A 17,309-nucleotide genomic window follows, 5' to 3' on the forward strand; every position below is an offset into this window, starting at 1 on the left:
TCAAAGTCTGTAACTTCTATAGGAAAACAATGTCTGGTCAAAGTCTAACTTCCATAGGAAAACAATGTCTGTTCAAAGTATAACTTCTATAGGAAAACAATGTCTGGTCAAAGTCTAACTTCTATAGGAAAACAATATCTGGTCAACGTCTGTAACTTCTATAGGAAAAATGTCTGGTCAAAGTCTAACTTCTATAGGAAAACAATGTCTGGTCAAAGTCTGTAACTTCTATAGGAAAACAATGTCTGGTCAAAGTCTAACTTCTATAGGAAAACAATGTCTGGTCAACGTCTAACTTCTATAGGAAAACAATGTCTGGTCAAAGTCTAACTTCTATAGGAAAACAATGTCTGGTTAACTTCTATAGGAAAACAATGTCTGGTCAAAGTCTGTAACTTCTATAGGAAAACAATGTCTGGTCAAAGTCTAACTTCTATAAGAAAACAATGTCTGGTCAAAGTCTGTAACTTCTATAGGAAAACAATGTCTGGTCAAAGTCTAACTTCTATAGGAAAACAATGTCTGGTCAAAGTCTGTAACTTCTATAGGAAAACAATGTCTGGTCAAAGTCTAACTTCTATAGGAAAACAATGTCTGGTCAAGTCTAACTTCTATAGGAAAACAATGTCTGGTCAAAGTCTGTAACTTCTATAGGAAAACAATGTCTGGTCAAAGTCTAACTTCTATAGGAAAAAATGTCTGGTCAAAGTCTAACTTCTATAGGAAAACAATGTCTGGTCAAAGTCTGTCATTTCTATAGGAAAACAATGTCTGGTCAAAGTCTAACTTCTATAGGAAAACAATGTCTGGTCAAAGTCTAACTTCTATAGGAAAACAATGTCTGGTCAAAGTCTAACTTCTATAGGAAAACAATGTCTGGTCAACGTCTAACTTCTATAGGAAAACAATGTCTGGTCTGGTCTATAAATGTCTGGTCAAGTCTAACTTCTATAGGAAAACAATGTCTGGTCAACGTCTAACTTCTATAGGAAAACAATGTCTGGTCAACGTCTAACTTCTATAGGAAAACAATGTCTGGTCAAAGTCTGTAACTTCTATAGGAAAACAATGTCTGGTCAACGTCTAACTTCTATAGGAAAACAATGTCTGGTCAACGTCTAACTTCTATAGGAAAACAATGTCTGGTCAAAGTCTGTAACTTCTATAGGAAAACAATGTCTGGTCAAAGTCTGTAACTTCTATAGGAAAACAATGTCTGGTCGAAGTCTAACTTCTATAGGAAAACAATGTCTGGTCAAAGTCTAACTTCCATAGGAAAACAATGTCTGTTCAAAGTATAACTTCTATAGGAAAACAATGTCTGGTCAAAGTCTAACTTCTATAGGAAAACAAATCTGGTCAATGTCTAGGAAAAAAATGTCTGGTCAAAGTCTAACTTCTATAGGAAAACAATGTCTGGTCAAAGTCTGTAACTTCTATAGGAAAACAATGTCTGGTCAAAGTCTAACTTCTATAGGAAAACAATGTCTGGTCAAAGTCTAACTTCTATAGGAAAACAATGTCTGGTCAACGTCTAACTTCTATAGGAAAACAATGTCTGGTCAAAGTCTAACTTCTATAGGAAAACAATGTCTGGTCAAGTCTAACTTCTATAGGAAAACAATGTCTGGTCAACGTCTAACTTCTATAGGAAAACAATGTCTGGTCAACGTCTAACTTCTATAGGAAAACAATGTCTGGTCAAGTCTAACTTCTATAGGAAAACAATGTCTGGTCAAAGTCTGTCATTTCTATAGGAAAACAATGTCTGGTCAAAGTCTGTAACTTCTATAGGAAAACGATGTCTGGTCAAAGTCTGTCATTTCTATAGGAAAACAATGTCTGGTCAAAGTCTAACTTCTATAGGAAAACAATGTCTGGTCAACGTCTAACTTCTATAGGAAAACAATGTCTGGTCAAAGTCTAACTTCTATAGGAAAACAATGTCTGGTCAAAGTCTAACTTCTTTAAGAAAACAATGTCTGGTCAACGTCTAACTTCTATAGGAAAACAATGTCTGGTCAACGTCTAACTTCTATAGGAAAACAATGTCTGGTCAAAGTCTGTAACTTCTATAGGAAAACAATGTCTCAAAGGTCAAAGTCTGTCAAAGTCTAACTTCTATAGGAAAACAATGTCTGGTCAAAGTCTCAAAGTAACTTCTATAGGAAAACAATGTCTGGTCAAAGTCTAACTTCTATAGGAAAACAATGTCTGGTCAACGTCTGTAACTTCTATAGGAAAACAATGTCTGGTCAAAGTCTAACTTCTATAGGAAAACAATGTCTGGTCAAAGTCTGTAACTTCTATAGGAAAACAATGTCTGGTCAAAGTCTGTAACTTCTATAGGGAACTTCTATAGGAAAACAATGTCTGGTCAAAGTCTGTCATTTCTATAGGAAAACAATGTCTGGTCAAAGTCTGTCATTTCTATAGGAAAACAATGTCTGGTCAACGTCTAACTTCTATAGGAAAACAATGTCTGGTCAAAGTCTAACTTCTATAAGAAAACAATGTCTGGTCAGCGTCTGTAACTTCTATAGGAAAACAATGTCTGGTCAAAGTCTAACTTCTATAAGAAAACAATGTCTGGTCAGCGTCTGTAACTTCTATAGGAAAACAATGTCTGGTCAAAGTCTAACTTCTATAGGAAAACAATGTCTGGTCAACGTCTAACTTCTATAGGAAAACAATGTCTGGTCAAAGTCTAACTTCTATAGGAAAACAATGTCTGGTCAAAGTCTAACTTCTATAGGAAAACAATGTCTGGTCAAAGTCTAACTTCTATAGGAAAACAATGTCTGGTCAAAGTCTAACTTCTATAAGAAAACAATGTCTGGTCAGCGTCTGTAACTTCTATAGGAAAACAATGTCTGGTCAAAGTCTAACTTCTATAGGAAAACAATGTCTGGTCAAAGTCTGTAACTTCTATAGGAAAACAATGTCTGGTCAAAGTCTAACTTCTATAGGAAAACAATGTCTGGTCAACGTCTAACTTCTATAGGAAAACAATGTCTGGTCAAAGTCTGTAACTTCTATAGGAAAACAATGTCTGGTCAGCGTCTGTAACTTCTATAGGAAAACAATGTCTGGTCAAAGTCTAACTTCTATAGGAAAACAATGTCTGGTCAAAGTCTGTAACTTCTATAGGAAAACAATGTCTGGTCAAAGTCTGTCATTTCTATAGGAAAACAATGTCTGGTCAACGTCTAACTTCCATAGGAAAACAATGTCTGTTCAAAGTATAACTTCTATAGGAAAACAATGTCTGGTCAACGTCTAACTTCTATAGGAAAACAATGTCTGTTCAAAGTATAACTTCTATAGGAAACAATGTCTGGTCAAAGTCTAACTTCTATAGGAAAACAATATCTGGTCAACGTCTGTAACTTCTATAGGAAAAATGTCTGGTCAAAGTCTAACTTCTATAGGAAAACAATGTCTGGTCAAAGTCTAACTTCTATAGGAAAACAATGTCTGGTAAAGTCTAACTTCTATCGGAAAACAATGTCTGGTCAAAGTCTGTCATTTCTATAGGAAAACAATGTCTGGTCAAAGTCTGTAACTTCTATAGGAAAACAATGTCTGGTCAAAGTCTAACTTCTATAGGAAAACAATGTCTGGTCAACGTCTAACTTCTATAGGAAAACAATGTCTGGTCAAAGTCTAACTTCCATAGGAAAACAATGTCTGTTCAAAGTACTTCTATAGGAAAACAATGTCTGGTCAAAGTCTAACTTCTATAGGAAAACAATGTCTGGTCAACGTCTGTAACTTCTATAGAAAACAATGTCTGGTCAAAGTCTAACTTCTATAGGAAAACAATGTCTGGTCAAAGTCTAACATTTCTATAGGAAAACAATGTCTGGTCAAAGTCTGTAACTTCTATAGGAAAACAATGTCTGGTCAAAGTCTAACTTCTATAGGAAAACAATGTCTGGTCAACGTCTAACTTCTATAGGAAAACAATGTCTGGTCAAAGTCTAACTTCTATAGGAAAACAATGTCTGGTCAACGTCTAACTTCTATAGGAAAACAATGTCTGGTCAAAGTCTAGGAAAACAATTCTATAGTCTAACTTCTAAAACAATGTCTGGTCAAAGTCTAACTTCTATAGGAAAACAATGTCTGGTCAACGTCTAACTTCTATAGGAAAACAATGTCTGGTCAAAGTCTGTCATTTCTATAGGAAAACAATGTCTGGTCAAAGTCTGTAACTTCTATAGGAAAACGATGTCTGGTCAAAGTCTGTCATTTCTATAGGAAAACAATGTCTGGTCAAAGTCTAACTTCTATAGGAAAACAATGTCTGGTCAACGTCTAACTTCTATAGGAAAACAATGTCTGGTCAAAGTCTAACTTCTATAGGAAAACAATGTCTGGTCAAAGTCTAACTTCTTTAAGAAAACAATGTCTGGTCAACGTCTAACTTCTATAGGAAAACAATGTCTGGTCAAAGTCTGTCATTTCTATAGGAAAACAATGTCTGGTCAAAGTCTGTCAAAGTCTGTAACTTCTATAGGAAAACAATGTCTGGTCAAAGTCTAACTTCTATAGGAAAACAATGTCTGGTCAAAGTCTGTCATTTCTATAGGAAAACAATGTCTGGTCAAAGTCTAACTTCTATAGGAAAACAATGTCTGGTCAACGTCTAACTTCTATAGGAAAACAATGTCTGGTCAAAGTCTAATGTCTGGTCAAAGTCTGTCATTTCTATAGGAAAACAATGTCTGGTCAAAGTCTGTAACTTCTATAGGAAAACAATGTCTGGTCAAAAACTTCTATAGGAAAACAATGTCTAACTTCTATAGGAAAACAATGTCTGGTCAAAGTCTAACTTCTATAGGAAAACAATGTCTGGTCAAAGTCTAACTTCTATAGGAAAACAATGTCTGGTCAAAGTCTGTAACTTCTATAGGAAAACAATGTCTGGTCAAAGTCTGTCTAACTTCTATAGGAAAACAATGTCTGGTCAAAGTCTAACTTCTATAGGAAAACAATGTCTGGTCAAAAGGAAAACAATGTCTGGTCAAAGTCTAACTTCTATAGGAAAACAATGTCTGGTCAACGTCTAACTTCTATAGGAAAACAATGTCTGGTCAAAGTCTAACTTAGGAAAACAATGTCTGGTCAAAGTCTGTCATTTCTATAGGAAAACAATGTCTGGTCAAAGTCTGTAACTTCTATAGGAAAACAATGTCTGGTCAAAGTCTAACTTCTATAGGAAAACAATGTCTGGTCAAAGTCTGTAACTTCTATAGGAAAACAATGTCTGGTCAAAGTCTAACTTCTATAAGAAAACAATGTCTGGTCAGCGTCTGTAACTTCTATAGGAAAACAATGTCTGGTCAAAGTCTAACTTCTATAGGAAAACAATGTCTGGTCAACGTCTAACTTCTATAGGAAAACAATGTCTGGTCAAAGTCTAACTTCTATAGGAAAACAATGTCTGGTCAAAGTCTGTAACTTCTATAGGAAAACAATGTCTGGTCAAAGTCTGTAACTTCTATAGGAAAACAATGTCTGGTCAAAGTCTAACTTCTATAAGAAAACAATGTCTGGTCAAAGTCTAACTTCTATAGGAAAACAATGTCTGGTCAACGTCTAATAGGAAAACAATGTCTGGTCAAAGTCTGTAACTTCTATAGGAAAACAATGTCTGGTCAAAGTCTAACTTCTATAGGAAAACAATGTCTGGTCAAAGTCTAACTTCTATAGGAAAACAATGTCTGGTCAAAGTCTAACTTCTATAGGAAAACAATGTCTGGTCAAAGTCTGTAACTTCTATAGGAAAACAATGTCTGGTCAAAGTCTAACTTCTATAGGAAAACAATGTCTAACTTCTATAGGAAAACAATGTCTGGTCAAAGTCTAACTTCTATAGGAAAACAATGTCTGGTCAAAGTCTAACTTCTATAGGAAAACAATGTCTGGTCAAAGTCTAACTTCTATAGGAAAACAATGTCTGGTCAAAGTCGTCTAACTTCTATAGGAAAACAATGTCTGGTCAAAGTCTAACTTCTATAGGAAACAATGTCTGGTGTCTATAGGAAAACAATGTCTGGTCAAAGTCTGTAACTTCTATAGGAAAACAATGTCTGGTCAAAGTCTAACTTCTATAGGAAAACAATGTCTGGTCAAAGTCTGTCATTTCTATAGGAAAACAATGTCTGGTCAAAGTCTAACTTCTATAGGAAAACAATGTCTGGTCAAAGTCTAATTTCTATAGGAAAACAATGTCTGGTCAACGTCTAACTTCTATAGGAAAACAATGTCTGGTCAACGTCTTCTATAGGAAAACAATGTCTGGTCAACGTCTAACTTCTATAGGAAAACAATGTCTGGTCAAAGTCTGTAATTTCTATAGGAAAACAATGTCTGGTCAAAGTCTGTAACTTCTATAGGAAAACAATGTCTGGTCAAAGTCTAACTTCTATAGGAAAACAATGTCTGGTCAAAGTCTAACTTCTATAGGAAAACAATGTCTGGTCAAAGTCTAACTTCTATAGGAAAACAATGTCTGGTCAAGTCGTCTAACTTCTATAGGAAAACAATGTCTGGTCAAAGTCTGTAACTTCTATAGGAAAACAATGTCTGGTCAGCGTCTGTAACTTCTATAGGAAAACAATGTCTGGTCAAAGTCTAACTTCTATAGGAAAACAATGTCTGGTCAACGTCTAACTTCTATAGGAAAACAATGTCTGGTCAAAGTCTAACTTCTATAAGAAAACAATGTCTGGTCAAAGTCTGTAACTTCTATAGGAAAACAATGTCTGGTCAAAGTCTAACTTCTATAAGAAAACAATGTCTGGTCAGCGTCTGTAACTTCTATAGGAAAACAATGTCTGGTCAAAGTCTAACTTCTATAGGAAAACAATGTCTGGTCAAAGTCTAACTTCTATAGGAAAACAATGTCTGGTCAACGTCTAACTTCTATAGGAAAACAATGTCTGGTCAAAGTCTAACTTCTATAGGAAAACAATGTCTGGTCAAAGTCTAACTTCTATAGGAAAACAATGTCTGGTCAAGTCTGTAACTTCTATAGGAAAAATGTCTGGTCAAAGTCTAACTTCTATAGGAAAACAATGTCTGGTCAAAGTCTAACTTCTATAGGAAAACAATGTCTGGTCAACGTCTAACTTCTATAGGAAAACAATGTCTGGTCAACGTCTAACTTCTATAGTAAAACAATGTCTGGTCAACGTCTAACTTCTATAGGAAAACAATGTCTGGTCAAAGTCTAACTTCTATAGGAAAACAATGTCTGGTCAAAGTCTGTAACTTCTATAGGAAAACAATGTCTGGTCAAAGTCTGTAACTTCTATAGGAAAACAATGTCTGGTCAAAGTCTAACTTCTATAGGAAAACAATGTCTGGTCAAAGTCTGGTCAAAGTCTAACTTCTATAGGAAAACAATGTCTGGTCAAAGTCTGTAACTTCTATAGGAAAACAATGTCTGGTCAAAGTCTAACTTCTATAGGAAAACAATGTCTGGTCAAAGTCTGTAACTTCTATAGGAAAACAATGTCTGGTCAACGTCTAACTTCTATAGGAAAACAATGTCTGGTCAAAGTCTAACTTCTATAGGAAAACAATGTCTGGTCAAAGTCTAACTTCTATAGGAAAACAATGTCTGGTCAAAGTCTGTAATTTCTATAGGAAAACAATGTCTGGTCAAAGTCTAACTTCTATAGGAAAACAAAAGTCTAACTTCTATGAAAACAATGTCTGGTCAAAGTCTAACTTCTATAGGAAAACAATGTCTGGTCAAAGTCTAACTTCTATAGGAAAACAATGTCTGGTCAAAGTCTGTCATTTCTATAGGAAAACAATGTCTGGTCAAAGTCTCTAACTTCTATAGGAAAACAATGTCTGGTCAACGTCTAACTTCTATAGGAAAACAATGTCTGGTCAAAGTCTAACTTCTATAGGAAAACAATGTCTGGTCAAAGTCTGTCATTTCTATAGGAAAACAATGTCTGGTCAAAGTCTAACTTCTATAGGAAAACAATGTCTGGTCAAAGTCTAACTTCTATAGGAAAACAATGTCTGGTCAACGTCTAACTTCTATAGGAAAACAATGTCTGGTCAAAGTCTAACTTCTATAGGAAAACAATGTCTGGTCAAAAACTTCTATAGGAAAACAATGTCTGGTCAAAGTCTGTAACTTCTATAGGAAAACAATGTCTGGTCAAAGTCTAACTTCTATAGGAAAACAATGTCTGGTCAACGTCTAACTTCTATAGGAAAACAATGTCTGGTCAAAGTCTGTAACTTCTATAGGAAAACAATGTCTGGTCAAAGTCTGTCATTTCTATAGGAAAACAATGTCTGGTCAACGTCTAACTTCTATAGGAAAACAATGTCTGGTCAAAGTCTGTAACTTCTATAGGAAAACAATGTCTGGTCAAAGTCTGTCATTTCTATAGGAAAACAATGTCTGGTCAACGTCTAACTTCTATAGGAAAACAATGTCTGGTCAACGTCTAACTTCTATAGGAAAACAATGTCTGGTCAACGTCTAACTTCTATAGGAAAACAATGTCTGGTCAACGTCTAACTTCTATAGGAAAACAATGTCTGGTCAACGTCTAACTTCTATAGGAAAACAATGTCTGGTCAACGTCTAACTTCTATAGGAAAACAATGTCTGGTCAACGTCTAACTTCTATAGGAAAACAATGTCTGGTCAACGTCTAACTTCTATAGGAAAACAATGTCTGGTCAAAGTCTGTAACTTGTCTATAGTGTCTCTCCTGTCTGCATTATGGTTATAGATTTCAGACTTGTAGAACAAGTTGATCACTAGTAAAACCAGTAACTAGTCTAAACTACTAACTAGTCTATAACTAGTCTGTAACTACTCTCTAATTATAAGGCTAGTCTCTCCACACTTGTAGAGAAAGAAACTAGTCTCTAAGCTCTAACTAGTATTGTATCTAGTGTTTAAGTAGTATTGTATCTAGTGTTTAAGTAGTATTGTATCTAGTGTTTAAGTAATACTGTATCTAGTGTTGAAGTAGTATTGTATCTAGTGTTGAAGTAGTATTGTATCTAGTGTTTAAGTAATACTGTATCTAGTGTTTAAGTAGTATTGTATCTAGTGTTTAAGTAATACTGTATCTAGTGTTTAAGTAATACTGTATCTAGTGTTTAAGTAATACTGTATCTAGTGTTTAAGTAGTATTGTATCTAGTAGTATTGTATTAGTGTTAATACTGTATCTAGTGTTTAAGTACTGTATCTAGTGTTTAAGTAATACTGTATCTAGTGTTTAAGTAGTATTGTATCTAGTGTTGAAGTAGTATTGTATCTAGTGTTGAAGTAATACTGTATCTAGTGTTTAAGTGTATTGTATCTAGTGTTTAAGTAATACTGTATCTAGTGTTTTAAGTAATACTGTATCTAGTCTAGTGTTTATCTAGTGTTGAAGTAGTATTGTATCTAGTATTGTATCTAGTGTTTAGTGTTGAAGTAGTATTGTATCTAGTGTAATACTGTATCTAGTGTTTAAGTAATACTGTATCTAGTGTTTAAGTAATATTGTATCTAGTGTTTAAGTTGTACTGTATCTAGTGTTTAAGTAGTATTGTATCTAGTGTTGAAGTAGTATTGTATCTAGTGTGAAGTAGTATTTATCTAGTGTTTAATACTGTATCTAGTGTTTAAGTAATACTGTATCTAGTGTTTAAGTTGTACTGTATCTAGTGTTTAAGTAGTATTGTATCTAGTGTTTAAGTTGTATTGTATCTAGTGTTTAAGTAATACTGTATCTAGTGTTTAAGTAATACTGTATCTAGTGTTTAAGTTGTACTGTATCTAGTGTTTAAGTTGTACTGTATCTAGTGTTTAAGTTGTATTGTATCTAGTGTTTAAGTAATACTGTATCTAGTGTTTAAGTTGTACTGTATCTAGTGTTTAAGTTGTACTGTATCTAGTGTTTAAGTAATACTGTATCTAGTGTTTAAGTAGTATTGTATCTAGTGTTTAAGTAGTATTGTATCTAGTGTTTAAGTAGTATTGTATCTAGTGTTTAAGTTGTACTGTATCTAGTGTTTAAGTAGTATTGTATCTAGTGTTTAAGTAGTATTGTATCTCGTGTTTAAGTTGTACTGTAAGTACAGTTTCTCACAGCAGGAAAATAATCCTGCAGCAACAGGAAATGTTGACACAAGTGAAAATGACAAACCATGAACACACGACAAGTTAGCATTTCTTGCTAGCGCAGGAAAATTCTCTGCGACAACAGAGTGCTCAAATGAAGATGGTGCATCTGTAGTCTCGAACTAGTTGAACCGGTCTCTAACACCAGGACTATTCTCTGACCTGTATCCATTGTGGCTGGAGCCCAGAGACTTGTACAGGGAGGAGGGGGGAGAGTTGAGTCTGTTCTGTCGCTCCAGCTGTCTCTGCTCCTTCATCTTCTTAGGCGGGGGCTTGTTATAGCTCTCCTCTCTGCCAACGTAGCTGGACATCCCATACACTGGGATTATCTCTGGGAGATGGAGAGATGGGGGGGTGAAGAGGGAGGGAGAGAAGGAGAGGGAATTGAGAGAAGGAAAGACGAGAGAGGGAGTTAGCTATGTCATTTAGGTGTATGTATATACACTGAGTGGACAAAAACATTAAGGACACCTGCTACAGACATAGACGGACCAGGTGAATCCAGGTGAAAGATATGATCCCTTATTGATGACATTTGTTACATCCACTTCAATAAGTGTAGATGAAGGGGAGGACACAGGTTAAAGAAGGATGTTTAAGCCTTGAGACAATTGAGACATGGATTGTGTATGTGTGCCATTCAGAGGGTGAATGGGCAAGACAAAATAAGTGCCTTTGAACAGGGTATGGTAGTAGGTGCCAGGCGCACCGGTTTGAGTGTGTCAAGAACTGCAATGCTGCTGGGTTTTTTCCCGCTCAGCAGTTTCCTGTGTGTACCAAGAATGGTCCACTACCCAAAGGACATCCAGCCAACTTGACACACCTGTGTGTGTGTGTGTGTGGGAGGGTGCAACTCAATATTAAGGTCTTCCTAATGTTTTGTACACCTAGTGTATATATAAACTGTACCAGTCAAAAGTTTGGACACACCTACTCATTCCAGGATTTTTCTTTATTTTTTACTATTTTCTACATTGTAGAATAATAGTGAAGACATCAACACTATGAAATAACACATATGGAATCATGTAGTAACCAAAACAGTGTTAAACAAATCAAAATAGATTTTAGATTCTTCAAAGTAGCCACCCTAAGCCTTGATTACAGCTTTGCACACTCTTGGCATTCTCTCAACCAGCTTCATGGGGTAGTCACATGGAATGCATTTCAATTAACAGGTGTGTCTTGTTAAAGGTTAATTTGTGGAATTTCTTTCCTTCTTAATGTGTTTGAGCCAATCAGTTGTGTTGTGACAAGGTAGGGTTGGTACACAGAAGATATCCCTATTTGGTAGTCCATATTATGGCAAGAACAGCTCAAATAAGCAAAGAGAAGTGACAGTCCATCACTACATTAAGACATGAAGGTCAGTCAATGTGGAAAATTTCAAGAACTTTGAAAGTTTCTTCAAGTTCAGTAGCAAAAACCATCAAGCGCTATGATGGAACTGGCTCTCATGAGAACCGCCACAGAAAAGGAAGACCCAGAGTTACCTCTGCTGCAGAGGATAAGTTCATTAGAGTTACCAGCCTCAGAAATTGCAGCCCAAATAAATGCTTCACAAAGTTCAAGTAACAGACACTTCTCAACATCAACTGTTCAGAGGAGACTGCATGAATCAGGCCTTCATGGTTGAATTGCTGCAAAGAAACTACTAAAAGACACCAATAATAAGAAGAGACTTGTTTGGGGAAAGAAACACGAGCAATGGACATTAGACTGGTGGGAATCTGTCCTTTGGTCTGATGAGTCCAAATTTGAGATTTTTGGTTCCAACCGCTGTATCTTTGTGAGACGCAGAGTAGGTGAACGAATGATGTGTGGTTCCCACCATGACGCATGGAGGAGGTGTGATGGTGCTTTGCTGGTGACACTGTTAGTGATTTATTTAGAATTCAAGGCACACTTAACCAGCATGGCTACCACAGCATTCTGCAGTGATGTGCCATCCCATCTGGTTTGCGCTCAGTGGGACTATCATTTGTTTGTCAACAGGACAATGACCCAACACACCTCCAGGCTGTGTAAGGGCTATTTGACCAAGAAGGAAAGTGATGGAGTTCTGCAACAGATGATCTGGCCTCCACAATCACCCAACCTCAACCCAATTGAGATGGTTTGGGATGAGTTGGACCGCAGAGTGAAGGAAAAGTAGCCAACAAGTGCTCAGCATATGTAGGAACTCCTTCAAGGCTGTTGGAAAAGCATTCCAAGTGAAGCTGGTTGTGAGAATGCCAAAAATGTGCAAAGCTGTCATCAAGTCAAAGGGTGGCTACTAAAATCTAATTTGATTTGTTGAACACGTTTTTGGTTACTACATGATTCTATATGTGTTATTTCATTGTTCTACAATGTAGAAAATAGTACAAAATAAATAATGAATAAGTAGGTGTGTCCCAAACTTTTGACTGGTACTGAATATATCTCCAGTGGTGTAAAGTACTTAAGTAAAAATACTTTAAAGTACTACTTAAGTAGTTTTGGGGGTATCTGTACTTTACTATTTATATTTTTGGCAACTTTTACTTCACTACATTCCTAAACAAAATAATGTACTTTCTACTCCATATATTTTCCCTGACACCCAAAAGTAGTCGTTACATTTTGAATGCTTAGCAGGACAGGAACATTTTTCAATTCACGCACTTAAAGAGAACATCTCTGGTCATACCTACTGCATCTGATCTGGCAGACTCACTAAGCACAAATTCTTGTTTGAAAAATTAAGTGTTGGAGTGTGCCCCTGGCTATCCATAAACTAAAAAAACAAGAAAATAACGCTGTCTGGTTTGCTTATTATAAGGAATTTGAAATTATTTCTACTTTTACCTTTGATACTTAAGTATATTTTAGCAGCTACATTTACTTCTGATACTTAAGTATATTTAAAACCAAATACCTTTAGTAGTATTTTACTCTGTGACTTTCACTTTTACTTGAGTCATTTTCTATTAAGCCATCTTTACTTTTACTCAAGTATGACAATTTAGGTACTTTTTCTACCACAGTATATATCTCTAGTATAGGCTACAGTATCTCATATACCAATAGACCAATAGATATATTAATATCACTGCTATCTATAAACTAAATATACTTTCCAGCATCCCGCCTCACCCAATGTGGTACGGATCTGCTATTGTTATTCCTTATAACTGGAACTTCCATCAGGAGCTAGCTAGCTAACTAGCTACTAGTCTTTGTTAGCTACGGCTAGCTGTCCTCACCTTTTCCCCCGGAATCAGCCGGTCTTAGCTCGGACAATATCGGACTGCTTCTCTGTACCATATCACCGGATTCCAGCCGCTCTGGATCATTACACTGGATCAAAACTCCTAGCTAGCTGCAAACGAGTGGCTACTGTTAGCTAACGCCTCTGTCCTGAAGCAAGCACCAGCTAGCCTCGAGCTAGGCCCATATACCAGCTAATTCTAGGGCTACAATTACCTCCTGTGCCAATTGGCCTGGACCCTTTATTGTCGACACGGAGCCCCGCCGATCCATCACGACTGGACTGCCGACGTGATCGCCCGATGTGGTCTCAACAGGCTATTCTGTTCTGTTGCTATTCTGTCTATGATATCGCCACAGAACCATCTATAGCAACGATTAAAACATTCCCTAACCAGAAACCGTGGATTGATGGCAGCATTCGCGTGAAACTGAAAGCGCGAACCACTGCTTTGAATCAGGGCAAGGTGTCTGGTAACATGACCGAATACAAACAGTGCAGCTATTCCCTCCGCAAGGCTATCAAACAAGCTAAGCGTCAGTAGAGAGACAAAGTAGAATCTCAATTCAACGGCTCAAAATCAAATCAAATCAAATTTTATTTGTCACATACACATGGTTAGCAGATGTTAATGCGAGTGTAGCGAAATGCTTGTGCTTCTAGTTCCGACAATGCAGTAATAACGAGCAAGTAATCTAACTAACAATTCCAAAAAAAAACTACTGTCTTATACACAGTGTAAGGGGATAAAGAATATGTACATAAGGATATATGAATGAGTGATGGTACAGAGCAGCATAGGCAAGATACAGTAGATGATATCGAGTACAGTATATACATATGAGATAAGTATGTAAACCAAGTGGCATAGTTAAAGTGGCTAGTGATACATGTATTACATAAGGATGCAGTCGATGATATAGAGTACAGTATCAACGTATGCATATGAGATGAACAATGTAGGGTAAGTAACATTATATAAGGTAGCATTGTTTAAAGTGGCTAGTGATATATTTACATAATTTCCCATCAATTCCCATGATTAAAGTGGCTGGAGTAGAGTCAATGTCATTGACAGTAGAATCTCAATTCAACGGCTCAGACACAAGAGGCATGTGGCAGGGTCTACAGTCAATCACGGACTACAAGAAGAAATCCAGCCCAGTCACGGACCAGGATGTCTTGCTCCCAGGCAGACTAAATAACTTTTTTGCCCGCTTTGAGGACAATACAGTGCCACTGACACGGCCTGCAACGAAAACATGCGGTCTCTCCTTCACTGCAGCCGAGGTGAGTAAGACATTTAAACGTGTTAACCCTCGCAAGGCTGCAGGCCCAGACGGCATCCCCAGCCGCGCCCTCAGAGCATGCGCAGACCAGCTGGCCGGTGTGTTTACGGACATATTCAATCAATCCCTATACCAGTCTGCTGTTCCCACATGCTTCAAGAGGGCCACCATTGTTCCTGTTCCCAAGAAAGCTAAGGTAACTGAGCTAAACGACTACCGCCCCGTAGCACTCACTTCCGTCATCATGAAGTGCTTTGAGAGACTAGTCAAGGACCATATCACCTCCACCCTACCTGACACCCTAGACCCACTCCAATTTGCTTACCGCCCAAATAGGTCCACAGACGATGCAATCTCAACCACACTGCACACTGCCCTAACCCATCTGGACAAGAGGAATACCTATGTGAGAATGCTGTTCATCGACTACAGCTCGGCATTCAACACCATAGTACCCTCCAAGCTCGTCATCAAGCTCGAGACCCTGGGTCTCGACCCCGCCCTGTGCAACTGGGTACTGGACTTCCTGATGGGCCGCCCCCAGGTGGTGAGGGTAGGCAACAACATCTCCTCCCCGCTGATCCTCAACACTGGGGCCCCACAAGGGTGCGTTCTGAGCCCTCTCCTGTACTCCCTGTTCACCCACGACTGCGTGGCCACGCACGCCTCCAACTCAATCATCAAGTTTGCGGACGACACAACAGTGGTAGGCTTGATTACCAATAACGACGAGACGGCCTACAGGGAGGAGGTGAGGGCCCTCGGAGTGTGGTGTCAGGAAAATAACCTCACACTCAACGTCAACAAAACTAAGGAGATGATTGTGGACTTCAGGAAACAGCAGAGGGAACACCCCCCTATCCACATCGATGGAACAGTAGTGGAGAGGGTAGCAAGTTTTAAGTTCCTCGGCATACACATCACAGACAAACTGAATTGGTCCACTCACACAGACAGCATCGTGAAGGCGCAGCAGCGCCTCTTCAACCTCAGGAGGCTGAAGAAATTCGGCTTGTCACCAAAAGCACTCACAAACTTCTACAGATGCACAATCGAGAGCATCCTGGCGGGCTGTATCACCGCCTGGTACGGCAACTGCTCCGCCCTCACCCGTTAAGGCTCTCCAGAGGGTAGTGAGGTCTGCACAACGCATCACCGGGGGCAAACTACCTGCCCTCCAGGACACATACACCACCCGATGTTACAGGAAGGCCATAAAGATCATCAAGGACATCAACTACCCGAGCCACTGCCTGTTCACCCCGCTATCATCCAGAAGGCGAGGTCAGTACAGGTGCATCAAAGCTGGGACCGAGAGACTGAAAAACAGCTTCTATCTCAAGGCCATCAGACTGTTAAACAGCCACCACTAACATTGAGTGGCTGCTGCCAACACACTGACACTGACACTGACTCAACTCCAGCCACTTTAATAATGGGAATTGATGGGAAATGATGTAAATATATCACTAGCCACTTTAAACAATGCTACCTTATATAATGTTACTTACCCTACATTATTCATCTCATATGCATACGTATATACTGTACTCTATATCATCGACTGCATCCTTATGTAATACATGTATCACTAGCCACTTTAACTATGCCACTTTGTTTACATACTCATCTCATATGTATATACTGTACTCGACACCATCTACTGTATCTTGCCTATGCTGCTCTGTACCATCACTCATTCATATATCCTTATGTACATATTCTTTATCCCCCTACACTGTGTATAAGACAGTAGTTTTGGAATTGTTAGTTAGATTACTTGTTGGTTATTACTGCATTGTCGGAACTAGAAGCACAAGCATTTCGCTACACTCGCATTAACATCTGCTAACCATGTGTATGTGACAAATAAAATTAGATTTGATTTGATTTGATTTTACTAGCCCCGGCCCATTAGCTTTTTCTGAATGCTGTGTCCCCTGTAGTAGTGACTACCGTATAGCACCCTGTCTAACCTATTGCTACTCTTTTGACCCTATGATCACTCGGCTACACAGCTGATGCCCCCTGGACTGTTTCAATAGCATGGTACCTCATTTTGTTTACCTGTCGGCCCCAGCCTCGAACTCAGGTCCTGTATGTATCAAACTGACCCGCTCTGCCCTTTCTTCACCATTGCCCTGTTGTTGTCTTAGCTCTCCTGATCAACACCTGTGATTGCTTTATGCCTCTCTCTAATGTCAATATGCCTTGTCTACTGCTGTCTTGGCTAGTTTTTATTGCTTTATTTCACTGTAGAGCCCTCAGTCCCGCTCAAATTGCCTTAGATAGCTCTTTCGTCCCACCCCACACACAGGTGGAGACCTTACCTACGTTAATTAATGCCTCCAGCGATGAAACCTCTCTCATAACGCAACGCATAGTTTTACCTCCACTGTACTCACATCCTACCATACCCTTGTCTGTACATTATGCCTTAAATCTATTCGACCACACCCAGAAATCTGCTCCTTTTATTCTCTGTCCCCAACGCACTAGACGACCAGTTCTTATAGCCTTTAGCCGTACCCTTATCCTACTCCTCCTCTGTTCCTCTGGTGATGTAGAGGTTAGCCCTGTAGCCCCCAGCTCCACTCCTATTCCCCAGGCGCTATCATTTGTTG

At 38.3% G+C, this 17,309-nt stretch overlaps 1 protein-coding gene across 1 annotated transcript in view; it reads right to left on the reverse strand.

Moving 5' to 3' along the window:
- Positions 1-17,309, reverse strand: part of LOC112240063 (fibronectin type III domain-containing protein 3B) — a 154,835-nt gene that overhangs the window by 103,023 nt on the left and 34,503 nt on the right. The window contains 1 exon segment of the mRNA XM_042319519.1: positions 10,327-10,495. Coding sequence (XP_042175453.1) covers positions 10,327-10,495 — 169 coding nt within the window.

Source organism: Oncorhynchus tshawytscha, unplaced genomic scaffold, assembly GCF_018296145.1.
Source record: "Oncorhynchus tshawytscha isolate Ot180627B unplaced genomic scaffold, Otsh_v2.0 Un_scaffold_1528_pilon_pilon, whole genome shotgun sequence".
Lineage (NCBI taxonomy): Eukaryota > Metazoa > Chordata > Actinopteri > Salmoniformes > Salmonidae > Oncorhynchus > Oncorhynchus tshawytscha.